General features: G+C 55.1%; 3 protein-coding genes, 1 long non-coding RNA gene and 2 other non-coding genes across 8 annotated transcripts in view; 4 read left to right on the top strand and 2 right to left on the bottom strand.

Annotated features, from left to right (window-relative positions):
• RCSD1 (RCSD domain containing 1) overlaps window positions 1–6,665 on the top strand; it is a 37,016-nt gene extending 30,351 nt beyond the window's left edge. Inside the window, exons 7-9 of one of the 2 annotated variants that reach the window (XM_039881532.1) lie at window positions 2,903–3,106; window positions 4,725–5,324; window positions 6,533–6,665. In XM_039881532.1, coding sequence (XP_039737466.1) covers window positions 2,903–3,106; window positions 4,725–5,324; window positions 6,533–6,586 — 858 coding nt within the window. In that variant the 3' untranslated portion in view covers window positions 6,587–6,665. The remainder of the gene's footprint in view (window positions 1–2,902; window positions 3,107–4,724; window positions 5,325–6,532) is intronic. The other variant, XM_039881533.1, reaches the window with a different exon arrangement.
• LOC120617702 (uncharacterized) lies at window positions 3,893–4,729 on the bottom strand. Its single transcript, XR_005657006.1, has 2 exons — window positions 4,493–4,729; window positions 3,893–4,175 (listed from the first exon to the last, which is right to left on the bottom strand). It is a non-coding gene; the product is annotated as an uncharacterized LOC120617702 (long non-coding RNA).
• Window positions 6,666–10,669: 4,004 nt separating the features above from the next.
• Window positions 10,670–10,741, top strand: TRNAP-CGG (transfer RNA proline (anticodon CGG)). Its single transcript has one exon. It is a non-coding gene; the product is annotated as a tRNA-Pro (tRNA).
• A 653-nt stretch (window positions 10,742–11,394) lies between these two features.
• TRNAP-AGG (transfer RNA proline (anticodon AGG)) lies at window positions 11,395–11,466 on the bottom strand. The gene has a single exon. It is a non-coding gene; the product is annotated as a tRNA-Pro (tRNA).
• A 1,591-nt stretch (window positions 11,467–13,057) lies between these two features.
• LOC120617495 (uncharacterized) lies at window positions 13,058–16,931 on the top strand. The gene is made up of 4 exons (XM_039881121.1): window positions 13,058–13,141; window positions 13,273–13,731; window positions 16,228–16,444; window positions 16,741–16,931. The coding sequence occupies exons 1-4, from the start codon at window positions 13,058–13,060 to the stop codon at window positions 16,821–16,823; spliced, it is 843 nt and encodes a 280-aa protein (XP_039737055.1). The 3' UTR covers window positions 16,824–16,931.
• A 210-nt stretch (window positions 16,932–17,141) lies between these two features.
• MPZL1 (myelin protein zero like 1) overlaps window positions 17,142–24,500 on the top strand; it is a 29,439-nt gene continuing 22,080 nt past the window's right edge. Inside the window, exon 1 of one of the 2 annotated variants that reach the window (XM_039881534.1) lies at window positions 17,142–17,361. In XM_039881534.1, coding sequence (XP_039737468.1) covers window positions 17,271–17,361 — 91 coding nt within the window. In that variant the 5' untranslated portion in view covers window positions 17,142–17,270. The remainder of the gene's footprint in view (window positions 17,362–24,500) is intronic. The other variant, XM_039881535.1, reaches the window with a different exon arrangement.

Raw genomic sequence — 24,500 nt, 5'->3', positions numbered from 1 at the left:
TACCTGAGGGGCAAAGGGCTGAAATGAGGACCATATCCAGCGTGAGCTTGTGTAGTTAACTCCTAAAAGTGGCTGATGAATAATAGGGTACCTCGACAGTCTTGTGGGAAAAGCACATTATATGCAAGAAACGCTCCAGGAACAGCTGGTCCTCTCCCCCAAGGCCTGAGCGCAGCCACGGTCGGCATCGGTCTAGCGCGGGGTTGAAATGCAGCCGCTCACGTGGCACTGGGAGGGCCGGAGTCGTCGCCCGGGAAGCTGTGCCCTGCCCCTCCCCCGACCCCCACGTGGTCCCCCGCATGCCGTGCCCACAGCTGGCCTGGCTTTCCCAGAATGTACATGAGGTGTAAGACTCCGCATCTGGGTCACAGTCTTATTGGGGGGACAATATTCGCACACGATATGATAAGAGACACGGCGGAGAGTAAATGCCAGGGATGAGAACCGCGTTAGCCGCCAGACTCCCGCCGCCCTCCACTCGGGCCGGGCCCTGTCCTTGCAGGAGGCCGCCTTGGGTGTCACAGCATCTCCGGTCTCTGCTCAGCAGGTGGCCAGTAGCACTCTGCCACAAGTCGGGACAACAAAAAAAGGTCTCCAGACATTGCCAAAAGTCTCCTGGGAGCAAAATCGCCGCCCTCCCCCATCCCCGCCACCCCGAGTGACAACCACTGCTCCAGAGTTTTGCAGGAGAGAGCGGAGCGGGCAGGGGTAATTGATGAGCGCTGTGTGCGACACCTATGCCCCGTGATCACCCGTCAGGACAGGAGGCCGGGAAGCGGCGGGGAGGTGCTCCTGGTATGGGGACAGCGTGACCTAAGCACAGAGGAGTGTTAGGAGCTGGGCGTGACTCGTCTGGGTGGGGCCTGTGTACGGTCCTCCAGCTGTCACCGCGGCCTCCATGTAGCCCCCAGGAGCACGGCCGGGCCCTCGTGGGCCGCACTGCATAGCGGTGCTCTGACGCTGCGGGAGGGGTGTGCCGGGACCAGGAGCCCCACCCTCTGCCGATCCCAGCTACGGGCGCCCACAACTTGGCCACCGGCCTGATTTGGGGGTCAAGGAAAGCACTTCTGGCTTCGGCCACGAGCCTGCCCTGTGCAGGGCAGGAAGGGGTCCCCCCGGAAGTTGAATTCGTCCTGAGAAGCACCGACTCACCCTGGCTGCAGGAGAGAGCAGGCTGCCTGCTACTCTCAGAGGCCACAGGGGACCCGCAAACACAGCAGGGCCAGAAATCAGCTCCCGAGTGCCCTGTGCCCTGCAGCCCGGCCCCCGGCCCCCCTCTCGTCACTGCTGGCCCTCGCTGGGAAACGCAGCCACTTGAGAACCGAGTGTTCATCTCTGACTGTTCCATCTCATCAAGAGTGGCGACACTGTGCCGACCTGGCCAGATCCCACAGGAACCTTGCTTTGTTGGGACAGAACTCAGAAACGCATCCTCTGCTAGATTTTTCTGCTAAATATTCTGTTAGGTGAGTTATGAACTATGCTTTTCTTCACTCAGGTCACTCATAATTCAAAGTTCACGTTCCCTGTGGGCTCAAAAGATCCATTTTACTTGCAAGCAGTTTCACAGGGGGAGTTTCTCAGCTTGAACTGGAAGGGGCATGGGGACCTCTAATGCCCAGTTCGCGTCCCTTCTGCCGTGAAGGATGAGCTGTCACAGCCTGCGTGGGCTACAACCATCCCCTGGGACTCACCTCACGCTGGCTTTCTGACGTGGTGTGAGCTCAGTGTTGTTACTTAACTTTTATATTTGTAAATTTTGCCATGACTCGGTCCTGTCTGTATGATTAGTTCTTTCTTAAAATCGCAATCACAATTCATATACCTTCCTCCTAAGCACGGATCACGCTCTACGTCGTCTGTGAGTCCTCGCGTGCATGCAGGCGTCTGCCAGGACACGGATGCCCAAGGCGGTCTGCAGGGACAGGCTGTGGCTGCGGGCTATGAATCGGGCCGTGGCAGGAGAGAGGGCAGGGGCCAGATCGTAAGGGACTCTAGAGGTGTCGGGCTAAGTAGTCTGGACAAATGAAGGATCCGAAACTCAGAAAGCCTGCGGGACTCACTGCAGGTCACACAGCTATGAGATGGCAGCACCAAAGGGTTGAGGCCCTCACCCAATCTCCGCGTGGCTGCTTTCCTGCACCGCCACCTTCTCCATGGCAGCAGGGTGGGTCTGGGACCCACACTTCCTCCCCCACCCAATCCATGGCTCCCTGGGGCCTTGGTTACCTTGGGGTAGCCTCCTCAGCAAGCTCGCCCTCAGGGTTCACTGCGATCTGGTTCCAGCTGCACTGTGACCCGCCCCCCCCCCGGTGGGGGCTCCCACTGGCACCTGCTCTGCTGGCTCCCCCGGAAGGCCCAGCAGCCTGCTCTGTCCACCCCTCTGGCCAGCCACCAACGGAGACCCTGTTTCCTGGGGCCCGAGGGGCCAACAGACCTGGCTCGAGTGCCATATCAGGGTCCTCGGGTGTGATGGAGGGGGAACTATGCGTCCTGACAACTAACAAACGCCCAGAAGGGGTCAGTACTGTGCCTCCGGCGAGAAAGCGGGGAAAGGTGCCGCGGACTCGCCGCGAGGTCCTCGGCCTGCGCGTCGGCAGGTGCGATTTTGGCCTCCTCGTCTCTAGGATGGGGCTGTCCCGGGCACTCCTGTTGGGTCCAGGTCAGCAATCTGGGCTTTCTGGAATGCGGCCTGGCGTGAGCCAGGTCGCCGGAGCCGGGCCGAGCAGGGTGCTTCCAGCAGCGGGACACGAAGCGGCAGATGGGAGCGGTTAGGAAGTCACGCGAAACGCCCCGTGTCGCCAGCCTCGCCGTCCCGAGGCCAGGCGACCGCCAGGCCGAAGCGGGAACCCGCGTCTGCTCCCCGGCCCCCGACTTGAAACGTCTCATCTTCTCTCCACAGGCCAATTTAGCCTTTGACCCAGCGGCCCTGCTGCCGAGGGCCTCACCCAGGAGTCCTGGACTCAAGGCCGCGGTGTCGCCATTCCACAGCCCGCCGTCCACCCCCAGCAGCCCTGGCGTGCGGTCTCGGCCCAGCGAGCCAGAGAAAGTGCCCGTCAGCTTCGACCAGCCTCCGGAAGGCAGCCACCTGCCCTGTTACAACAAGGTAGCGTCTGGCCCGCGTCTCGTGGCCCACCGGTGGGAACGCGGGCACCGGGCACCCTGAACCTTCTCGACCCTGTCGCCGTCCTGTGATAATGACGAGGACACACGTAGGCTGTAGTCAGGGCTGGGTATCAACAGATCGGAAATTCTCCTCTTCTTGGCAAGTGACCCCTGAGCTGAGATCAGCCCCCTCCCCCTCTCTTCCCCTCTCCTTCCCCGTAACTGTCACCGGAAGTCAGGCTTAGGGACAGAGTGCTCTGTCCTCGGTGGAGAGAAAGTTCAGAGCTCAGGACCGATCACAGCTGGGTGCCGTCTTCTGGGCCATTCCAGAAACTCCATCTAGCAGCGAGGTCAAGTGTGTAGAAACAGGCGAGGCCCGAGGAAGCAAGCTGGAGTAAGGACACGATGGGCGGGCTTGAGCCTGCTGGCTGGGGACAGAGGGGACATCCTACAGCCTGCAGTGATGGGGGGAGAGGAGCCCAGGGGATGGCCTCGTCTCCCACAGGGTGTCCTTAGGGAGCAGGGGCGGGGTGGGAGGCACTGCCACCTGATTATAATACCGGGGCCGTAGCATCCGGAGGGTGGCCAGGGAGCGGGCAAGCTCACGTCTGAAGCCTGCTGGTCGTGAAGGCCGGGGCCTCGACCACCCGCGGGGCTGGCCTCACCGTGGTCTCAGGAGGGGGTCTGGACAGGCTTCGAAACCAAGTTTTCATCCCAAACCTCTGACATAGAACGAGGATGACAACTGCCAAAACGTAGGTCAGTGGGAAAGTAAAGTTTACGAAAATAAAGTTCATGAAAATAAGATTTAATTGAAATAAAGTTTTAAAGGGCACATCCCTGGAGTAAACTGGGGCATCTGAGACATTTCCACTGAACTTCTGACGAAGTCAGTTGGGCCCAGGTGGGCCCCGGTCCCCAGATGCACACGCCTCCCGGGGAGGAAATGAACTTGAGGTAGCCCCGCCGGACGCTCCCAGGACGGTGGGCTTGACACGTAGGAAGCAAAGGACGCTGGCTGCGTGGCGTCCCCAGTGCTGGCCGGCTTCGTGGGGACAGCAAGGGCTGCGCTAGGGGAGGGAGGAGGCTGGTCACCAGCTAGCTGTCCAACCCTACACCCTAGGAGGTCCCTGTGCCTGGGCCAGGCCACCAGCAGGCCCCTAACCCTCTTCTCTGTCGGCTTCACCTCTGTCGAAGTATAATTTCCAAAATGCTAAAACATGACTCTTATACAAAATAGAGATAGATTTTACTCAACTTGTCGATTTACAAGGAAACCTGTCAGATATAAAGCTCATTCAAAGAACATTGAAGAATTGGAACGTTAGGATGACTCCACCCCACTGACCCTTTACAGGGCGATTAATTCATAGCTCAGCTTTCTCACCGGATGGACGGCATCCGCCTCTCCGTGAGATGAAAACCTGCAGCTTGCCTGGCACCTTCGCACCTGCTGGGCCACAATCCCTAATCGGTGGTCGCGGTCCCGTGTCCTCCGGGAGGTCCAGCGCCCCTCGGGTGCCCGTGGAGCAGGGCTTCGGACTGCCTCCGAAAGAACCTGCAGGGTTCTCGGCCTTTCTCAGGGGTTTGGGGTAATTCTCCCGAATGCCTTCTCGCAGGTGCGGACGAGGGGCTCCATCAAAAGGCGGCCCCCCTCCCGGAGATTCCGAAGGTCCCAGTCGGACTGCGGGGAGCTGGGCGACTTCCGAGCCGCAGGGTCTCCCCAGGAGAACGGGGCCCGGGAAGAAGATGGGGACGAGGTGTTCCCCCCCAAGGGCGAGGGGGCAGTGGGGAAGGAAGGCAGGAGGAGCCCCGGGCCCCGCGAGGAGCGCCCCCTGAGGAGGACGGCCAGCTGGACGGAGAAGCCGGAGGAGAAGGGTCCGGCCTGGGAGGGGGCCACACCGGACGGCCGAGGGGAGGCCAGCGAGCCGCCCGCTGCCCCGGGCTCGGAGGCCAAGGACGGGACCCCCTCAGGGGAGACCCCAGCCCAGGAGCAGGTGGAGGAACTCGCCGAGCTGGAGGAGGATGGGGTAAAGAGCCAAGACGAGAAGCCGCCGGAGAAGGGGGCTGTGCCGCAGGAGACCCCGCAGAGTCCCCCCGGAGGGGCGGAGGGGAAAGGCCAGGAAAAGCCGGAGGAGGAGGCTGCTCCGGAGCCAGGCCACAGCCCCAGGACCGGCCAGGCCGAGCTGGAGACCAGCGGCGAGGTCCCCGAGACAGAGGTAGGTGGCCCTGCTTCCTCACCTGGGACCGGGGAGGCCAGGGCCAGGGCCAGGCCCTTTGTCACATGCCACATTCCTCACGGCCCCATCACAGGCCCAGGAGTGAGACAGGCTGTCACGGATGGCGAGGGGACAGGAGGACAGATAGGGAAGCCTGTGTCATGCTCTCTCGGGGTTCCCGCTGGCCCAGAAGTCTGGGGCACTTGTGGGTGTGGGCGGGGTGAGCTGGACTGGGCACCGCTCTGTGAGCGAGGTCCCGCTCCCCAGGACACCAGCCACTTCGGTGCCTCCACTTAGTAACAGGAAGACCAGCCGCCTTCCTCATCCTCTCAGGGTCCATGCCCTCCTCCCCGAGCCGGAGGACAGGCCCCTTCTCCCTGACACGACGCCCCGTGCGGGGCTCCGGCGGCCCCGTGCCGCGTGCCCGGGCGGTCGCGAGCGTGCTTGCCTGCGTTTTAACCGAGGTCGTCCTGCTGCCCGTCCAGCTCCTGCTTCCTGCCTGCAAACACGCCAGGTCTCTCCGGCCCTCAAGAAAGCCCCTCCACTCTGCCCCCCTCACACGCACCCCACTATGCCCTCTGTCCCCTCTCCTTTGTTCCCCCTGGTGACCCTGCTCTTATCAATGATGTTGAAAGTCACAAGTGCCCTCCCGGCCACCAAAGACTGGTCACATCTCAGTTCTTGTCACCCGCACCTCTGCAAAGCAGCTGGCACTGCAACCCGCCCCTGAAACGCCTCCCGCCCTTGGCCTCCGTCTGGCCGGGCTGCCCCGCCCCGCCCCTGCCCCCTAAGGAAGAATGGGGGCACTTGGGCCTGGGCTGGCTCCCCTGGCTCCACCGCCAGGCTTCAGCCGTCGAATTTTGTGAACACTGCTCCCCCGGGCCTCCCTGTCCCCTTCCGGGGACTCCTGATGGCTCAGCCCAGCCCGGCTCACCCTTGGCCCGACCGCACCCCGCGGCCCACGACTCGCCCAGAGGCCGGCCAGCCCCTCCCCCCCAGCGCTCCCCAGACCAACTCACCCTGCTCGCTCTGTTCCTCCACCATCTTCCCCTGAACCCCTGAAACCCACTCCCCCACCAGCTAGCCGTTCCCCCGGTACTGGGCCTCCTCCTCCCGCACTGTCACCCCCTCTCCGAAAGCCATCCGCCCACGGGTCTCCAGTGTCCCGGTGAGGGCCTTCCACGTGCTCTGTCTCTCTCCATCCACAGTGCCATGACCCCGCGTCCCCCTTCCTCATCTCTGCAGTCACGAGTCACCCCTAGCAGATCTCCCGGTCTCCAGACCCGCCCCGTACGTGGGCACCAGATCCACCTTCCTGCAAACGCCAGCTCGGCTGTCTGCCCTCCCACCGCCGAACCGCTTCCCCAATCCATCCCTCCCCCTCTGTGGACAGGGCGACACCTCTGTCCAGGACACTAAAATGTGAAGACGGGCTCACTGTGACGAAGCTGCTGGAGACGTGTCTTCGGAAGCGGCGGCCACCGCAGCAGCGGACGACGCGGGGACCGAGGCGGCTTGAAGACCCCGGTGCTCGTTTCCCCTGCTCCACCCCGTCCCCGTCCCCGACAGAGCCTGGACCTGAGCTGGACCTGAGGGCGGCAGGCTTTTACCAGCGCGAATGTGTGTCACGTGATGGACTTGGTTAAAAAAAAAAAAAGACTTATTTAAAACAGTTTACAGCGATGACAAGTCCCCAGGGATACTGGTCAGCCTATGGGGTCCAGACACACTCCACACCCGCCCATCCCCGCGGCTGACCTCACTCAGAACTGGACTCTGATTTAGCGGATCGGATTTCGTGTGTGTAAAGGGATAGCCTTTTACTGTTTTGACGTTTTGACCGCAAGAAAATAGCAGTGTTGGAAATACGACTCCTGTGAGTCACAGGCGACCCCGAGACCACCTACAGCACGCGGCTGTTCCGGCAGCAGGCGCTCTTCCCATGGGTGGTTTCCTAGCTGAAGACACAGCGGCGGCGAGGGGCTCAGCTCACCCCATTCTGTCTGGGAGGCGCGGAGGCAGGAAGCAGCCCACCCCCAGAGAGGAGGATGGCAGGCTTCGGGCCCGGGGCACCTGCACGATGCCCGCCCCCTGGCCTGTCCTGGGGGGCTGGAGTCTGCACTGGCAGAAGGCGAGGCGACCCTAAGCAGGGACCATACGCTTCCTGGGAGGTGCTCCGAGCACCGCGATGTGCCAACCGCTTGATGAAAACGTGCCTCCTGGCTTCTCGGGGAGCCATTCCTGCACGGGAGCCCGGGCGCCCCTTCCTCACTCAGGAGGAGGGGTGGGGGTCTCCGGAGGTCTCCCAGACAGCTCCCCCTTTAACAGGATCAGAGGCCTCCTACCCATCCCGGGACGATAGCCTCTGCCCCGTTCACACGCTCTTGCGGAAAAACGCTGATCCACACACGTTTAATCTTTAGAGTTGGTCCTTGTTGAGTCGAGCGTGTCGGTGTCCCAAAGCGCTTGACCTGGCCGTCGGAGCAGCTGTTTTTCTGGGGGTCTGTCAGATCGCGCTCTGCTCTGACTTCAGAAACTCGTCTCCCAGACTAAAAGGCCTTTTCTTGCCGCTGGTACCTCAATTTCCTCATCCCATTTATAGTCGTCCTAACTCCAGGATAGTGTTCGTGTTTGGGATATATATTTTTTCAAAGCTTTTTAAATGTGATACATCTTCTAAAATTTGTAACCTAGCGAAGACTGAAAATATCATAAGCTTTGTATTTTAGCAGAGTCTGAGAGACGTGTGCGTCAGTTATTCTGAGGTCTATCTATCTGTCTATCATCTATCTATCCAGCTACGGACATACGAACAATACACGGTTTTGTTTATAGACGTCTTCGGGTTGTCTGTGTACTCGCACACAGTCGCCGGGCAAGAGTTTTGTGAATGTGTGCATGACTGTGAGTGTGTGTGACAAAGAGGGGAAAGCCACCGCTCTCCCCTTCCTGGAGAAGAAATGGAGTGGGAAGCGTGGGGCGTGTGAAAATAAAACTCCACTATTCTTCCGGAGGTTCCGTACCTCCTGGTGGCAGAGAACAGAGCAATAAAAGGTGGCCAGAACGCGACCCTGAAGGAGCACGCGTGATGGCGTCGGAATGCTTTTCTGTCAACCGAGTCCGTCACAGCATGCGAGCGATTTGCGGGGAAAGCAGAGACCCCGTTCTCAGACTCCTTACGGTGACGGAGCCCTTGCTAGGGAATTGGCGGAGTGCGGGGCCGCACCGTGGCCTGGCCGCTGATGCCTCCCCTCGGCCGAAAGGTGTCGCGTTTGCACGGTCGACGCTGGGATTTCAAAGAAACGCCTTTGCGTCTCAGCTCGCACAAAGTCATCACCGGGGCCGGGAGGGACACTGCCGCGTTCAGGCTCCCTTAATAAGCTTGAAGAAAACACTGGGGCTTCTCCACTCCAAGGCTAAACAGAGCAGAACGGCTCCGCCTCCACCCGCTCGCTTCGGGTTTCAGCGGTGTCCTTCCTTCCCCAAGGGCTAAGCCCGTGTTTAGAAGGGGACGCGATGCTGTTTCAGCTGCATGTGGAGCCAGGCGCCCAGACGGCCACCGGAAACCCACTCTGCTCAGTGAAGTCACCCTGAGCATGGCCCAGTCTGCCATCCTGGTTTCGGTCTGTGACCCGTTAACTAGACACCCAATTATTACATGTCAAGTAAGGGCATAAACGTATGCACAGGCAACCAGTTCATATGCAAAATAGAACTATATCCATTTATGAATCTCTCTCTTTACCTATATATTGAATAATATAATTTAAAATTTCATGGATAGGTCTAAACACAACACTCAAGCAATGTGGTTGGTCTCTGCGTTCCTCTGTGCTGGCCAAGCAGGCTCTTCCCAGCCTGCAGACTCTGTGGACCGAGCTTATTCTTTTCCAATAAGTATCATGGGGAGTTCTGCTGGGGTTTTCCACAGGCCCGCCGAGGTCACGTGTGAACACACCTGAACCACTCCTTATGACCAAGGAGAAGGAGAGGTCAGGTCACAGGGCACTAGTCACACGACCTCTCCTGGCACTAGGGCCCAGGGGAGTCTTGTTTTATCTTCAAGGACTGTGAATGGGAGGGGGAGGGGCAACAGGGGTGCCTCCAGGTGAAACTGGGGGTCGAGACTGTTCCCAAAATAAATGATGCGGGAGGATAGGCAAAAAATACAACAGATGTCTGCAAAAAGGCAACACCTGAACCACCAAACTACTACTGTTGGCTAAAAGTTTTAATTGACTGGTTCTAGTCAACTTTGTGCTCTGTGGGGCAGGTAAAAATAGTAGGAACGAGATGCCTCTATGCGATGCGAGACCAGGTGACGTACGATGCCAAGAGCACTGAGCAAAATTCAAGTGCTGCTCAATAAAATAGCGACGGATTCCACTGACCCCGAATTAAAGAAGCTAAGGATGCAGAGGGGAGGGCTTGGGGAAAGAGCAGCCTCTGCAACGCGACCGCGAACCGCAAGGAGGGGGCCGGGGAAGGAGGAGGGGCGCAGGCCACAGGCGGGCGAGGCAGGTGGGAGGCGCCAGGCCGGGAACCGAGCACGCGGGAGACCCTACCTCTGCTGCCCCCGCCCCCGGTCACCCCACCTTCCGAGACCTCGGTTGTTCGTATACCAGCGCCACCGCTTCCTGCCGTGTGGCCTTAAGCGAGCTCCTCAACGTGCCTGCGCCGGGATCTCCTCGTTGCAGAGGACGACAGCACACACAGTCCCCACGGGCAGAGTCGTGCAGCGAGTCCCACGCACGCGAGGCGCTTAAAGGGGGCGCGACCCGCAATAAGCACCGGGGGAAAGTCAGCTGTCGACACTCTCGCCTTGGAGGTTTCCTTCCCCATCGCTCCGAAGTAGTCGGGATGAGGCCAACGCGCCCCGCGCCCCGCCCGGGTTTTCCAGCCCGCACTGCCGACCACCCACGCGCGAGGGTGGGCGCGGGGGTCTGAGCCGGGAGTGGGGAGCGCTCCCCACAAGCGGCGAAGGCTGGCGGCGGGGCGACGCTGGGCGGCGGGCACGCGGCGCCGCGGCGCGCCCGGAGGCCCAGCCTGCGCCCTCCTGGCCTGCGGCCCCGCGCGCGGCCGCCCCGCGGGGGGACGGCGGAGCGGAGCGCCGCGCCGGGCCAGGCCGGGCCGGGCGGGCGGCAGAGGCGCGGAGCGCGGCCCGGCGCTGCGCCCCGGCCCGCTCGGCCCGGTGCCTGTCCCCACGCCGCTCCTGCGTGCGCCGGGGGCCCGGGGAGGGGCGGTCCCAGCGGCGAGGAAGGGGCGCGGGCCGGGGTCGGGCTGGAAGCGCGGCGAGAGGCGGGGCGAGGCAGAAGGGCGCTACCGGGAGCCCCTCTGCCGAGAGCGGCTCGTTGGTCTAGGGGTATGATTCTCGCTTCGGGTGCGAGAGGTCCCGGGTTCAAATCCCGGACGAGCCCAGGCCTTTTCTTTTTTCCTTTTTTTTTTTAACCCTCTCCTCGGAATCGAAAGAAAGTTATTTTCCTCTCTCGGCCCATTAGCGGCTTAAATGCAGCTAGTCCGGGGGCTTGAGCTCGAGCGTTGATTGCCTTAATTTTGCGAAGCAAGGGACCGAATGAGATCGGTTCGTACAGTCTACGGTTACTGTACGTCCGGGAGCAAAGCATGGCCGTCGCTTGCACCCTTTAAAGCGCACGCGCTTCCAAAAGAGAGACGCGCCGCGCAGAATCCCCGGACCCCGCGACTCCGCCGGGGCCGCCGGCATTAGCGGGTCCCGGGTTAAAGGGGCGCCGGCCTCCCCCAGCCGCCGCGCAGCCCGCCCCGCGGGCGGTTTCAAGCGCCCCCACCCGCAGGCGACCCCGGACGGAAGTCCGCGTCCCCCGCGCGCGCGCCACTCCGGAACCGGCCGGGCCGCCGACCGCGGCCGCAGTGTGAACAGTGCGAGCGCGCTCGCTACGCGTTCACTTTACACCTTTAACGGTGTTTAAAGGTAAAGTGTGCTCTCCGTTCCAAAGGTCTCAATTTTGTGTTTTGCGCCAACAGGTATTTATTACATTCCTCGACCTGTTCTAAAAGTGATTGATTTAGGAATTTCTACTTCATCAGAAAAGAAGGGCTCGTCCGGGATTTGAACCCGGGACCTCTCGCACCCTAAGCGAGAATCATACCCCTAGACCAACGAGCCGACGAAAGCTCCGCTTGCCGCCATCATAAAGGAAGACAGCACGACTTAGTCCCGCGCCCCCAAAAGGCCGTTTCCGCAATTGTGTTTATAGCCTTCCGTTTTTCTCAACGGAAAGATAATTTCCTATTTTCCTTCTTCCTCTTTTGATCTTTGCAAATCAGTGACACAAAAGAAAACAGCGGTGTCATTACTGATGTAATTTTTACCTCTTATTTTGAAAACCATAATTCTATTTATATTCATGGCTAATAAATTGCAATGGATGTGTGGCCATGTCGCCGTCGCTGCCAAATTCCAGACTCTCCCCTACTGAGTTCTGGATGTTGCAGTTCCCAATGATAGTGAAATTGCCCATTTCTCGCCTCTACCTTTGAGCCTAGGGTTCAAGGCACCACCTTTCAAAGCCTTGTGAATTTCCATCTCTGTGTTTTTATTCAAACTGTTCTCTTCAGCTGGAAAATCTCTTTTCTTTTGGATAAATCCCAAACTCTAACCTTCCCCCAAAAAGATTTTTTAACATATTAAAACCAATTGTATGTGTCTCCTCTAATCATTATTTATTGGAAGACAAGACACCCACTGCAATACTGAAGTCTACTGTATTGTATAATTGGTTATAATTGGTGCCCAATTGTCCCGATATCATTAAGGCATGGCTTCTTCGCTGTATTTTAAATTTTAAATACTTGGTGTTGAGGCTTATGCTAGCGAAGCTGGTGCTCAATGAATAATTGCTGAAAGACTGCGATTTTTCCAAATTCCTTACCAATACAAATTTTGGTACTTGGACAATCAACGTGAATTGTCATTCTAGCAAATAACTAACCAGACAGGAAATAACAAAGGGTGACTATCCTAACTCGTTCATCGGTTTATTTATTAATCTGACAGCTCATTCATTCAACAAACATTTAGAAGTACTATGTGCCAGACACCGAATTGTCAACTTCCTTCCTATGGTTTGACACCAGTGAATTATAGTTGTGGAGTTCTAACATTCAGTCCTTGACCTCTTTTTATTGGAAACTGTCCTAACTTGAATCGTTAGTTCTTCTTAGAGCTCAAGGCAAGGAGGCTAAAAATACACTTTAAAATGTTAATTAGTTCTAGATGCCAGAAAAGTTTATTCATCAAACCTAAGTGGAAAAAAAAAAAAATGTGCCCTGCAAACTTAAGAAGTTTTCCAAGAATGAGGAAACAACAAAACATAGTTTGTTAGGTAAAATAACGTAACTGCTTTGGAATTCTGAAAAGCTCAGTCTCTGCAGTTATTAAGAGGACTCTATCTTCTCTGTTCCCACTTGAACGTACTGGAGTTATTATCATTTTCGGGGTTTTTTTTTTCTTGCTCCTATTTCTCTCTATTCCGCAGGCTCCGCCAGAGTATCTCATTTGCCCCTGAGAACAATGACACGGGAAGCCTCTAGCCATGGCCTAACTCACAGCAAGGAGCACCCCTCCCTTGGTAAGGGGCAAGCCTGTGACCCCTCTCCAGGGCACATGATCCTCTTCTGTGAAGCAAAGCAGTGCCTAGACGGTTGCAGGGCTCTGGGAGACAGAGGGTCTCAAGGAACATTTCCCTCCAGTCACCATGAATGAAGAAGTCTGGCGACAGAAGCCTTCTCCTACTGAACAGTTCGCCCCTCCAAAGACCCCGGTCGCTCTCGCCACCACGGTTTGGTGCCTCTGCACCCAGGGACACCAGAACTCTAATTTTCAGATTTTTCAAAAATTTCTAGCAAAAACGTAATCCTTCTCCTGGATTAAGATGTTCTTTCTACAGAAATGTTCCTGAAACTGATTTAGCTTCGGGCGAATCTTTCTCACGTGGCCTGGGACTCACCTTTGACTCTGTCTCATAGTCATCCCTTAATACTCAAACTCTGGGCGTTCCAGGAACCTCCTGTCACCGGCCACAGATCACAGCATTCCCCTGTCCTCTGGCAACAGATCTTCAAAGACAAGGAGGGAAGGAATGCCAGCGAAAACAGGAGGTGGGAGAAGACTTCTACCTCAATCTGCAAAGATCTGTTGGAAGTCTTCCCGCCTGTCACGCTCTTCCTGCCTTCTCCCACTAAATCCAGCTCTAGAAAATTCTGCTTCTATCTATTCGTCATCGTCAGATGGCCCGTGAATGCTCCTTATCTTAACTCTATCAAGAGAAGACAGAAAGCCCTGGGATGTTCCCGAAGCAAACCCCTCCTCCTCGGCGCGTTAATTGTGCACTGCACGAACAGGCTGGGAGGCCAGTGGGCCTGTGCACAGGTAACTAAAATCCGGAGCCTCTGCACGAGATTCCCCTTCTTGACGCTGTGGGAGAAATTCTCCCCAGGGAGCCCGTTCCTTTCAGAGGCAGCGGGCCTTTAAAAAGAACCTTTCTCACCTGATCGTTAGGTCTTCAAATCATGTTGCCTGGACGGCTTGAGCTGGAAAGAGGACTTGCAGGAGGTAGAAGGTATCTGAACAGGAGGTTTACTGAGAGCCTCAGGCTGACAATAATGATTGAAATTCGAGGTGTTTGTTGTTGTTTTTTTTTTTTTTCCCCATTTACTATCCCTACATGAAGGATCAGAAACCACAGTGCAAGGACTTTGGCTAAAACAACCACAACTCGTTTGTCTACACTGGTTTCTGATCCTTCATGTAGGGATAGCCTCTCAAGGAGCACTTAGTCTGCCAGTGTAGACAAACGAGTAGTGAACTAAATGTTGAAAGATGCTGGACGAGAATTTTTTCTTTGTAACATCTCTAGATTAATTCACTAGACATTCGTCTAGTCATTCAACAAATATTTATTATCCGCCGATGGTCTGATATTGTTTATTGTATGTTCAGCTTCCACGTCAGCCTTCCGATACTTCCCTGGGCTCCAGACCTAGTTAGCTAACTGCCTTCTGGTTGGCCACTTGGGTGTCACAGCGCTTTCAGCTGTGTCCAAGGCCCAGCTCGTTAGCTTTCCCGGCAGACCAGGTTCTCCTCCTGGGATTTTAGTCTCGGGAAACTGGTAGCATCACTCTCCACCCATGCTGGAAATCGGAGGTCACATCTGTCTCGCTGGATGCTCTTCTCCTGGTTAGACTTCCCATCCGATGTATACCCAGTTCTGTCCTTCCTTTTCTGAAATGTCTCTCCAGTCTTGTCTTTCTTTCCAGCTCCGCTGCCAACGCCTTATTTCGTGCTGCCTCCACTTGTCTGTTGAGCGGTCACCCTTTTAAAACACAGATCTGAACATGTCACTCCCCCTTCATCACCCCCCTCCCCCCGCCTACAGAAGAAAGACAACCCAAGGCTCCTTAGAATATGACTGCAGCCAACTTTTCTAGAATTCTCTTTCCTCCCTTTCCCTCATTCCCCTGACAGTCCAAGCCACACGGGATTTACCCATTACGCCTCGCACCTGGTACCGTGTTCCCGTTTCTGACTTTGCTTTTCCTTTTTCTCATTGGGGAACCTGTATTCATCCTCTGAAGTCCACCTAGAATCCCACCTCCCCTGGACCCCTCCTGGGCCAGACATCACAGTCAGCAGAGAGTCTGTGTCTTCGAGAACCACCGTCCTCATCAGCCTTAGTTTTCTCCTCTACTCGCCCTTCTCGTCCAGCATCTTTCAACATTTAGTTCACTGCTCGTTTGTCTACACTGGCAGACTAAGTGCTCCTTGAGAGGCTAGGTGTCCAACAGCTACAGCACATAGTAGCTACTCGCTTAACGCATCTGGAGTCTTTTCAACCTGTGACATTTTAGACGCACTTCAGAAGCATCTTGCTGAGAGAAAGAGGGCGAAACGGCTGTCATGCTTTTTTAGTTTCCTCTCACTAAAACAAAACAGAGCAGAACCTACCCAAGGCCTACCAGCAGGACGGATAAAGGACCCAGGCACGCACCCAGGGGAGTACAGCCCCGGGCCACACGGCGACCGATTCCCAGTGTTCCCAGAAGGTTATAGGGAGGTGAACAGTTCCTAGGGCAGAGTGACGCTTGTAGCCGGCGGGCGTGACCACGTTGCCAAGGTGAGGTCGTAAAGCAACACGTTACTCCCGGTGTTTGTGGTGACGCTGCTGTAAATAAACACCCTGCCCCGCCAGTCACGTAAAAATGCAGCACATACGATTATGTACAGTTCGTAATACTTGGTAATGACGGTACACGACTATGTTACTGGTTTATGTATTTAGTATACTTTTTACTGTTGTTTTGGGGTGTACTCTCTCTACTTGTAAAAAACAGTTTACAGTAAGACAGTGCCGTGTTACCCCGGTAGCCGCACACATCTCATGTTTACCGTGTCTCTTTTTGCATCGTTTTCTCTCGTGCTTGAGTTGACCTTGGGGTGTTTTGTGCAGTCACCTGCTGTCCAGGCTTGCAGCCCAGGAGCAGCAGGCTGCACCGTAGCCTGGGTGTGCGGTAGGCTGTGTCACCTGGGTCTGTGTGTGTACACTCAGTGATGTTCGCACGTGATGAAAACGCCCAGGGACGCATTTCTCAGCACGTACCCCATCGTTAAGCAGCAAATGGCTGTATTATGACTTCACCGTCCTGAACTAGCAAAAATACCAGGAAGAGCATCAATAAGATTGCCTTTAGACAAAATCCCGAAATATGAGGTTGCAGATGGTTTCTCCCTCCATGTTCTCCGCTCCCTGAGCAGCTCTGTCCCAGAGAGTGTTCCTCCCCTCCACCAGCCCGGCATCTGGATTTGCCCTCTTCTTCCTTCGCCCTCATCTTTCTCATACTTTTGTCCCTTCCTCTTTCCCTTTCGTAGGCTATTCTCATCCGGACCTTTCCAAACACTTGTCAGTGTTTCCTGGTCAACCAGCGGGAGGCAGACACCTTTCTGGATCAAGGTAGCCCAGCTCAGCAGGGTCAGCAGAGGCACTTCAGAGTCAAGGAGAACTTCCCCATCCCAACTTTTATGGACAAACGGAGGGACATTTTGTTTGCAGAAGCGAATCAAACAAAAAACCGCATTCGTGTTCCAGGTAGTAGGCGTTCCCAGTTCCCACCCCTTCTTAATTCAAAACGGGGGCTCCTTTGAGGAGAGTCAGGCAAGATGGAGACCTCTTTTTAAGCTAGATTTCTCAAATTGCAACACATAAATGATGTAATCCAGGCCAAGGACAGGCCTTGGAGACAGGCTAAGGGGAAGTTGTGCTCCATCTGGACCACTGAAAGGAAGTCTCTCTCCGTCGTATCCCACCGTGCTTGAGTTAACCTCAGGGTGTTTTTTGTTTTGGGTGGTTTTTTTTTTTTTGTAAATAAACTCATTTTTCTTTAGATGAGGCTCACAGAAACCGAGAAGAGCTGAAACAGAGGCGAGGCGAGACAATGAAGAGATCTGCGGGCTGGGACCCTAAGTGAGGCAGAGGGGACAATGGCAGGCGGTCGCGGCGGGGACAGCCGGACGGACAGCCACGCAGGCAGAGGGCTGGGCGGCGGCGGCGGGGTCCCGGGCTGCGGCGCGGGGGTGGGAGCCTGGGCGGGATCTGGAGGGCGTGTCCTCGCCGGAGGAGGGGTGATGGGCAGCCGGCGCTGCCAATCGCGCGCTGCACGGGGCGCGGAGCCGGCCTATGAGCGGGCAGCTGGGCGGGGCCGGCGCGGGGCCCGGCGGGGCGGGGCGGCGGCGGGGCGCGGCGCGGAGGTGCCAGCGGGCGCGGCGGCGGCGGCGGCGGCGGCGAGGCGCGGCGAGGCGAGGCGAGGCGAGGCGAGGCGAGCCCCTGTCCCTGCCTCTGCCCCCGGCCGAGCCGAGCCCCTGTCCCTGCCCCCGGCCGAGCCGAGCGGACCGCGGTGGGGCTGCAGCGGGGGACGATGGCCGCGCCCGCCGGGCCCGGAGCGGTGGTCGCGGCCCCGGAGCGCAGGCGCTGGCTGTGGCCGGTGTTGGCGGCGGCGCTCGGGCTCTGTGAGTGGGGCCGGGCCGGGCCGGGCCGGGCCGGGTCGCGTCGGATCGGGTCGGGCTGGGCCGGGCCAGGCCGGGTCCGGTCGGGTCGGGCCGGGCTCTGTGAATGGGGTCGGGCCGGGCCAGGCCGGGTCGGGTCAGGTCGGGCTCTGTGAGTGGGGCCGAGCCGGACAGGGTCGGCTCGGGTCGGGCTCTGTGAGTGGGGTCGGGGCGGGCCGTGCGCGCTGGCGCCGGGCGCGGGTGGGGAGCGAGCGCGGCCTGCGCCCCGGTCCCCGCGTGTGCGGACGCGGGCGCCCCACCTGCCCAGCCTGGGGGCCGCGGGCGGCGGCGCCCCGCACCTTCCCGCGTGGCCCCCGGGCGCCCGGGCCCGGCGGCCTCCACCCCTGGGAGGCGGCGGAAGGGCGCAGGGTTCTCATCGCTGGGGCCTTTGTTGGGTCCTTGGGTTCAGCGACTGCTCGCTCTGCGGGTAAGTTCCACATCCAGTGGTCTCCAGTCCGTTTTATTTTTGAGCCTCCTTAAAAGATCGAAGAGCCCGCGGTGTCCTGTGTCTCGTCACCGCGTCTGCAGAGCGCCCAGAGGAAACCCGCCTTATTCCGGGTTAGAATGCAGAAAGCTGGGCATGCCGTCATAATTCCAATTTGACAAGACATAGGACGTTAAAAAGCACGTTTTTCTTTTTTTTTTTTATCACATTTTTTTCCTTGCCAAATTTCATAGATCAAATTTAAGGTAAATCTCAGGCTCCATTTATTGAGTTGGATAAGTTGTGCGGTGGACATCCGAAGTGGTGTCTGCCACAGGACTTTTTCGTGGTGTTGTCCAAAGCAGAATACTTGTTGCTTTCTCAGGATGTGGTTAAGTCATGGTTATGAAGAGGGCCAACTCCTAAGAAACACGTAGACTTTCCCTTTTGTTTTGCAGAAATGTCAGTTGCATCACAGTATATGAATATGAGTTTACTCATTAATTTCTTTCTTGGGAAAGTCCTTAATGCATTCTTTGGAACTTGGAAAAATACCACTTAACCAATGATTACATAAATTATAAATGGTGAAAGTCCCCTACCCTCTGGAGGTTGACAGATGACGACATATTTTGTATAAATGTTTTTCTCAGAAAAAGGTTAAGGTATAGGGTTTTGTTGTTAGTGGTGGTGGTGGTGATGATGGTGGTAATATTTGTGTTTTAAGTGAACAAGTAGGAAATACCCTAAGATTTTTCAGAAATCTTGTGTGCTTCAGACGGAATTATTATGCATGAGACATCAGACATTGCTATGGAGGGCAAGTCTGTCAGGTTGATCTTAGTTAAACTGAGTACTAAAAATAACAGAACTGAAAAACTAAACATTGATAAATATTAATGTGAAAAGATCACAATAATAGCGACATATACCTTGGACAGACCTCGCTCTTTAGTAATGAAAGGTGGTATGTGAAAGTCAGCGGCTGATGTTATTGATTAATTTTAGAAAAGTCTTTAATGTTTCTTCTTATCAAATCTTGCTGGTCACGGTTACTGTACATAGCAGATCATGTGTTACGGAAAACCTGCTTGAGTTTGATCCAGGTGCAGTTATTCAGCAAACCTTCATTAAGCACCTTTTCAGTGTTAACACCGGAAGTGATTCCTGCCCTCACGTAATTCACGGTTCAGTGGGAGCAGCACAGAGCAATAAGCAATATAAGAAGTCTTTCGCGAGTGGCATGCCGTGAGGACACTCAGGCGGGCATCACCCCAGACCGAGTTCAGGCCACTGGAGAGAGGAGTGCTTCAGCTGAGCAGGCGGTGTAGACAGAGTCACGGATGAGCCAGGAAAGACAGTTCGGTATGGTGGGAGGTAGCCGTGTATAAGAGATGGTGGCAGTTGAGGCAGGACAGCCAGCCAGAGGCGCTAACTCGCAAAGGACCTTGCTTGTCCTCCGTCAGGCCGGATTTTCTCCTAAAGGCCGTGGGCAGCCTCTGGCGGACCTCTCTGTGTCCTGAGATGTGAAGGGTGAGGTTCGAGTGCCGCGAGGCCGAGCAGACCGGGACAATGGTGGAAACCTGGAGGCCTGCCTGAAGGCGGCGCGACAGACGGGACACACTCACGAACCAGTTAGGAAGTGAATTTGCCGGGGCCCGGAAGGTGATTCGATGTGGGCGTGAAGGAGGGGCTGTGCAAGCCCAGCCGAAGGTGTTGGGACTGGGGAGCTGGGCCTATTTTTGGAGGAAGAACATGGGCTGAGGGATTAGGAGTGTTGGGGGAAGAAGGCGAAGTTGCTTTTGGTTTAAGGTGCCGCTGGGACATCCCAACAGCAGTGGGCAGAGGACAGCTGGGTAGGTGGTTGTGGAGGAGAGGCGACGTTCTGGTTAGAAGTGCAGATTGGGGAGGCTCTATGTGGCCGACAGGTAAAACAATGGTTTGCTTGGATAAGGTCACCAAGCAAAGCGTGTCGGGAGGGTAAGGAGCCTGCGAGGGAAGCCTGTTGAGTAAGGGAAGAGCCAGAAGAGGGTGGTGTCTTGGAAACCAAGTGAGAATGAAGTTTTAGGGAAGAGGACGTGGCTAGTGGTGTCACATGAAGCGAGACTGAGCACGAGGAGTCCCTGACTTGGCAGTCGGCACGTCCGTGGTAACCGGCCGGTGGGCACAGATGCAGGGTGAGAACAAACCTCAGTCGTTCGCTCCACCCGCGTCAGTGAAAGGCCCCCGGGAAACCCAGGACCACGCTCGGTTCCGCCCTGTCCACCCCACGGCCCGCCGGTGCTCCCGGCTCCAGAAGGCGTCTGGAATGCACCTGCCTTTTTTCTGTCGATGATCCACTCCTAGCCTTTCCATCGAACACTCTGGCGTTTCTTCCTTATTTTCTCTGACAGCATCCCAGCTGCTCTGCTGGTTCCCTACCTTGCCTCTTTGTAATCCATTCTTCACACAGCTGCAAGAATGGTTTTCTTAAAACGCAAGTCAGATTGTGTCGCTTTCTTGTTTAATGGTCTCCCGTTGCACTGGGGCTGACACCCCAGCTCCTTTTATCATGTTTGTTGTAGCACCTAAGTGTTTTATCAGTACTTTTATCAGGACTTTTCAATGTTTTGATGCTCGTTGACCAAATTTAGACTTGAGTCACCACCCCTGTATTTGGAAGGCCACAGATCTCATTACCTATCCCTTAGCCTTTTACTTAGTTACTAGTTGGGATAATAAAACAAAAACTTAGATTAAAAAAAAAAATTCTACCACTTGTTTTTACCCTATCTCCAGGATATTCACTAGGCTCAAATGCTGCCAGAGAAGAAAGACACAAATGTTTAAGTGAAGAAATATATATGCGGAAAGTATATAAAAATGAAGATTTGTCTTTTCACCAAGTCTTTACTTGGGTTAGCCAAATAAACAGCTCCTGGGTGCCAGGAGGCTTGATTCCGGTGTGAGGTGTGAGGTAGGATGCATACCCAGAGGACAGATGAAATGCCTGGCAGCCATCATTTTTAAGAAAATATGATTCAGTTATTATGAAAATTTGCAGTCATTAAAAAAATGGAGAATACTTATTGCATGACAAAATAGAGATTTCTTAAACTTACAAAGGCTGCATTGTGGGATTTCATTCATGGTTGACCTTTCCTGCTGAGTTTTTAAAATGATATTTAACTGGGAAAACTCGATATGTACCCTTTTGTAGAAATATTGCTGCCTCCCCGCATCTATTAAATGCTGGTCTACCTGCGGACGTGGTGTTTCTCACGTCCCTGCCTGTCCCCACTGAGGCTGATTTATTTCAGTCGCTGTCACATTTTTTCTGGATGATTAGAATCTTCTAACTGGAGCCGGAGGGTGTTTTTATTTGACTTGTTTCTTATATCTGAGAATTTGAATTCTCCATGTAAGTACATGCATCTCGTGTGTACCTAAACCTTGGAAAGATTTTACTCTTGCCCTCCAAGACCACTGGGGTCATTTAAATGAGAATAAATGGTTTGCTGTGGCATGGAATTCATTATGGATTAGTTCGGTTTTCGGCCCCCATCAAAGGGAACTCAGTTATTAGAGAAAAGGAGCACCTCCTGAGCTCTCAGGTATCATGGCTCTGGGTCTTCGTCCCCACGCCTGTGAGACACGAGGCCTTCTTACATCGCGAGTGGGATTCCCTTCCTTCCGCTCCGACGTGAGCAGAGCCTTAGCGTCCATGCTGAAGTCCTTGGAATTTTGGCTGCCGTAAAAAGGCAGCGGTTGGCTTTGTGACCGTTCGCTCACTATGCGCCTGGACTGTGAAACTGTCATGGTCTCCTGGGACCTTTCTGTCTTTGCCATTAAATCTCTTGATTCTATCTTTTTGGATGCAAGTGGCTGCTGTAGTTTTTTATTCACTTATAAGTTTCCCTTGGTTCCATTAGGCCATTATCCAAGAAAGGAAGGATGACTTCACTGACAGATTTTCCTTTAGTAATTTATCCCTTTCTTTCTCCATTCCTTATTTTCTTCCCTCCCTCCCTCCCTCCCTCCCTCTCTCCTTCCTTCCTTCCTTTTCCTTTTTCCTTCCAAACTCAGTCTCTAGAAATTGTGGTTCTTGGCAATACTTCTGATCCACTGTCAGGGCCCATAGTTTGAATCGTTTTCTAGCAACTGTGATACATTGTACCTAATTCTTAGGTTAACTAATTGCGGTTCGAAATGCAGTATCTTTGCTGAGCCTGAGTTACATTTGTTACTGTAGATAAGATTGCCCCAGAGAACAAAATCCATGACTTTGTAACCAGTGAACAAGAAATCCATGACTTTGTAACCAGTGAACAAACTTTGCTGAGTTCGAGTGAACATTTTCTGGACTGGGACTCTGATACTGTGCTCTGGGATCTGGGGAGTTTACTATGTGCAATTTAAAACCATTTTTAAAAGTGCTTTTGTCAAAATTAAGAAATGTATTCTTTTCTCTTCAAAACATTAAAGAATACAATATGGAGTTATGTAAATTTAACACAGTCATGTGCCTCTTCCATATATCAGTGGAAAAGATAAAGTTTCCATATTATAAACTAAGCCTCAGTGAGAACTTATATGACCCTGTGCCAGACAGTGTCTTATAGTCACTCTCCGGTGACATCCAGGTTGTCACTGCTATATACCTTCCTCCAGAGGGTGTTGCCAGGAAACATAGGTAAAGGACTCAGGTTCCTAAGAGAAAAATGTGGTAAAATGCAAATATTTGAAATCTCCCAACTGGCTAAGAAGGACAGAGAGAAAGTGAGTGAGTAGTTAGCGAGAAATTTTGAAATAATTCATGTATATTGTATCTATCTATCTAGATGTAGATACAGATTACGTGTCTGTCTGTCCACCGATATTTCTTTTTTTCGCCAGGTATAACTCCTGTTTCTTAGCCCATAGGAAACCGGACATAAAACTAGGTTCATGTGACATGTTTTGCTCTCCCCTCATTCACTGAGTGCTTACTATGCACCCAGCCTCTGGCGAGCAGTCTGTGTGCATATCTCATCTGCTCCTTGCAACTGTGCGATTATTATTTTCATTGATTTTACAGATGGAGAAACTAAGACTCAGGCTGTACAACTAGTCCAGGGTCACACAGCTCGTGATGGTAGAGTTAGACCTCCAACCCCAAAGCATAGATTTGCAACCGCTCTGCTGTACTGAAGAATTTCTTTCAAAGTCTCCAACATTTTGGGGGTGTCTTCCAGGCTGCCTTAAATCTTTACAGGGAGTCCTGTCACTGTCCCAGGGCGTTACCGATTTCCTCCTCTGCGTGGTGACGTGTGTGCCAAGAACCACGGTGCTCTGACCTTGCTATGGAGGGACAAAGCCGCCATGTGGAGAATCTGTGCCATCGACACCCGGATCTGCTCCCCGGGGAGTTTTAATGGTGTGGTTCTTGTAGGTTCTTCTCACTCTCCTGCCGCTTGCTCTGGCTAGGACCCCACAGGAACCCATTGAACTGAGTGGCTGTCACCATGGGTGGCTAAGGGTGGCTCCTGCTGTGGGCCAAGCCTCCGAGCCTTACCCCTTCGCCTCAAACTCCGTGTGTTCAGAACTTAGCTCCGTATGTCCCTCCTTTCCAGCCGCGCCTCCACCCCACGGGCCGCTGTCCCGTCCTTTCTCGCCACCCACTCGCCCTTCTCTCGGTGAGTCCCCCGCCACGAGGTGAGGGTGCGGGCGCCGCAGAAGCCTCGCGTCCCCTCGCCCTCCTCCGCCCCGCCGATTCTACTGTGTCTGCATCCACCCCTCCTCCCATCGTGCCAGGACAAGCGCCATCGTTTTGGTCCAGCTTCCTGCACGAGTCTTAACTGGTCTCCCCAGGGCTGGTCATGGTCCCCTCGGGTCAGCCCGCCCAGCAGTGGCCAGAGGTGCCCTCCTCACACAGCCGTCTTCGTGCTGCCATTCCGCCGGCCCTCCGTCCCGCACCGTCACCTCTGGGCTCCGCTCAGGTCCTCAGCTCCGTCCGCGTGTTCGGCTCCCCGGCCGCCGTCTCCCTCGCCCTTCGTGGCTCGCGGCCTTGCCGCCTGCTACTGTTCTGTCTCTGCTTTCTGTGCCGTCCTCACCCTCCCTCCCGGGCACGCTTCTCCCTGTTACCCAGCCCCCCACCACCCCATTCGGCCTTGGGGTCTGGTGCGTCTCATCCCGCAGAGACCCCAGGCAGGCCAGCGCCCTGCCTCTCGGCCCCCCACGCCCTTTGATTGCGTGTCGCTCCAGATGCAGGAGCCGTGCCTTGTTCATCTTGGGGTCTCCGATACTTAGCACTATTCCCGTGACGCAGTGTGTTTAGTAAAGCCTTTGGGAAGAAAATCTACCAAATGCCTCTTCTTGCTCTCGTTTTTCTGCGTTTCTGCACTTCTCCACCAAAAAGTCCGCGTCTGCCACGTTGCCTAAAAGCGCTCGGCATTGCCCACGTCCCACACGGTCAAGGTCCCGGCGCTCGGCCTGCGTTTCAACTTGACGGCTTCTGCTCAGGCCAAACTCATCTGTGCGATTCATCCGTACACATCATCTCGCGTCTTCCTGTCTCTGCAAAATGTCCTTCCCGCATGTCTGTCATGACACCTCTCGATTTCAGGTAGAATTCAGGAGCGTTTCCCGTAAAACACCTCCTGACCTCTTCCTTTTTCAAACTTGGTCCATCTGCCACTTTAGGGAGATGCTTCAGTGGGAA

This window comes from Pteropus medius, unplaced genomic scaffold (assembly GCF_902729225.1).
Source record: "Pteropus medius unplaced genomic scaffold, Ma_sr-lr_union100, whole genome shotgun sequence".
Taxonomy (NCBI): Eukaryota; Metazoa; Chordata; class Mammalia; order Chiroptera; family Pteropodidae; genus Pteropus; species Pteropus medius.
The sequence above is the reverse complement of the archived record's forward strand: the minus strand, read 5'-3'. Positions and strand labels throughout refer to the sequence as shown.

Bases quoted from the DNA above. Each gene is read 5' to 3' on its own strand.
- LOC120617495 (XM_039881121.1), top strand. From the start codon at position 13,058: ATGAATGAAGAAGTCTGGCGACAGAAGCCTTCTCCTACTGAACAGTTC. The intron at 13,142-13,272 runs GTTTGGTGCCTC...AAACTGATTTAG, and splicing joins CGGTCGCTCTCGCCACCACG to CTTCGGGCGAATCTTTCTCA. The intron at 13,732-16,227 runs GTAACTAAAATC...TCCCTTTCGTAG, and splicing joins GCCAGTGGGCCTGTGCACAG to GCTATTCTCATCCGGACCTT.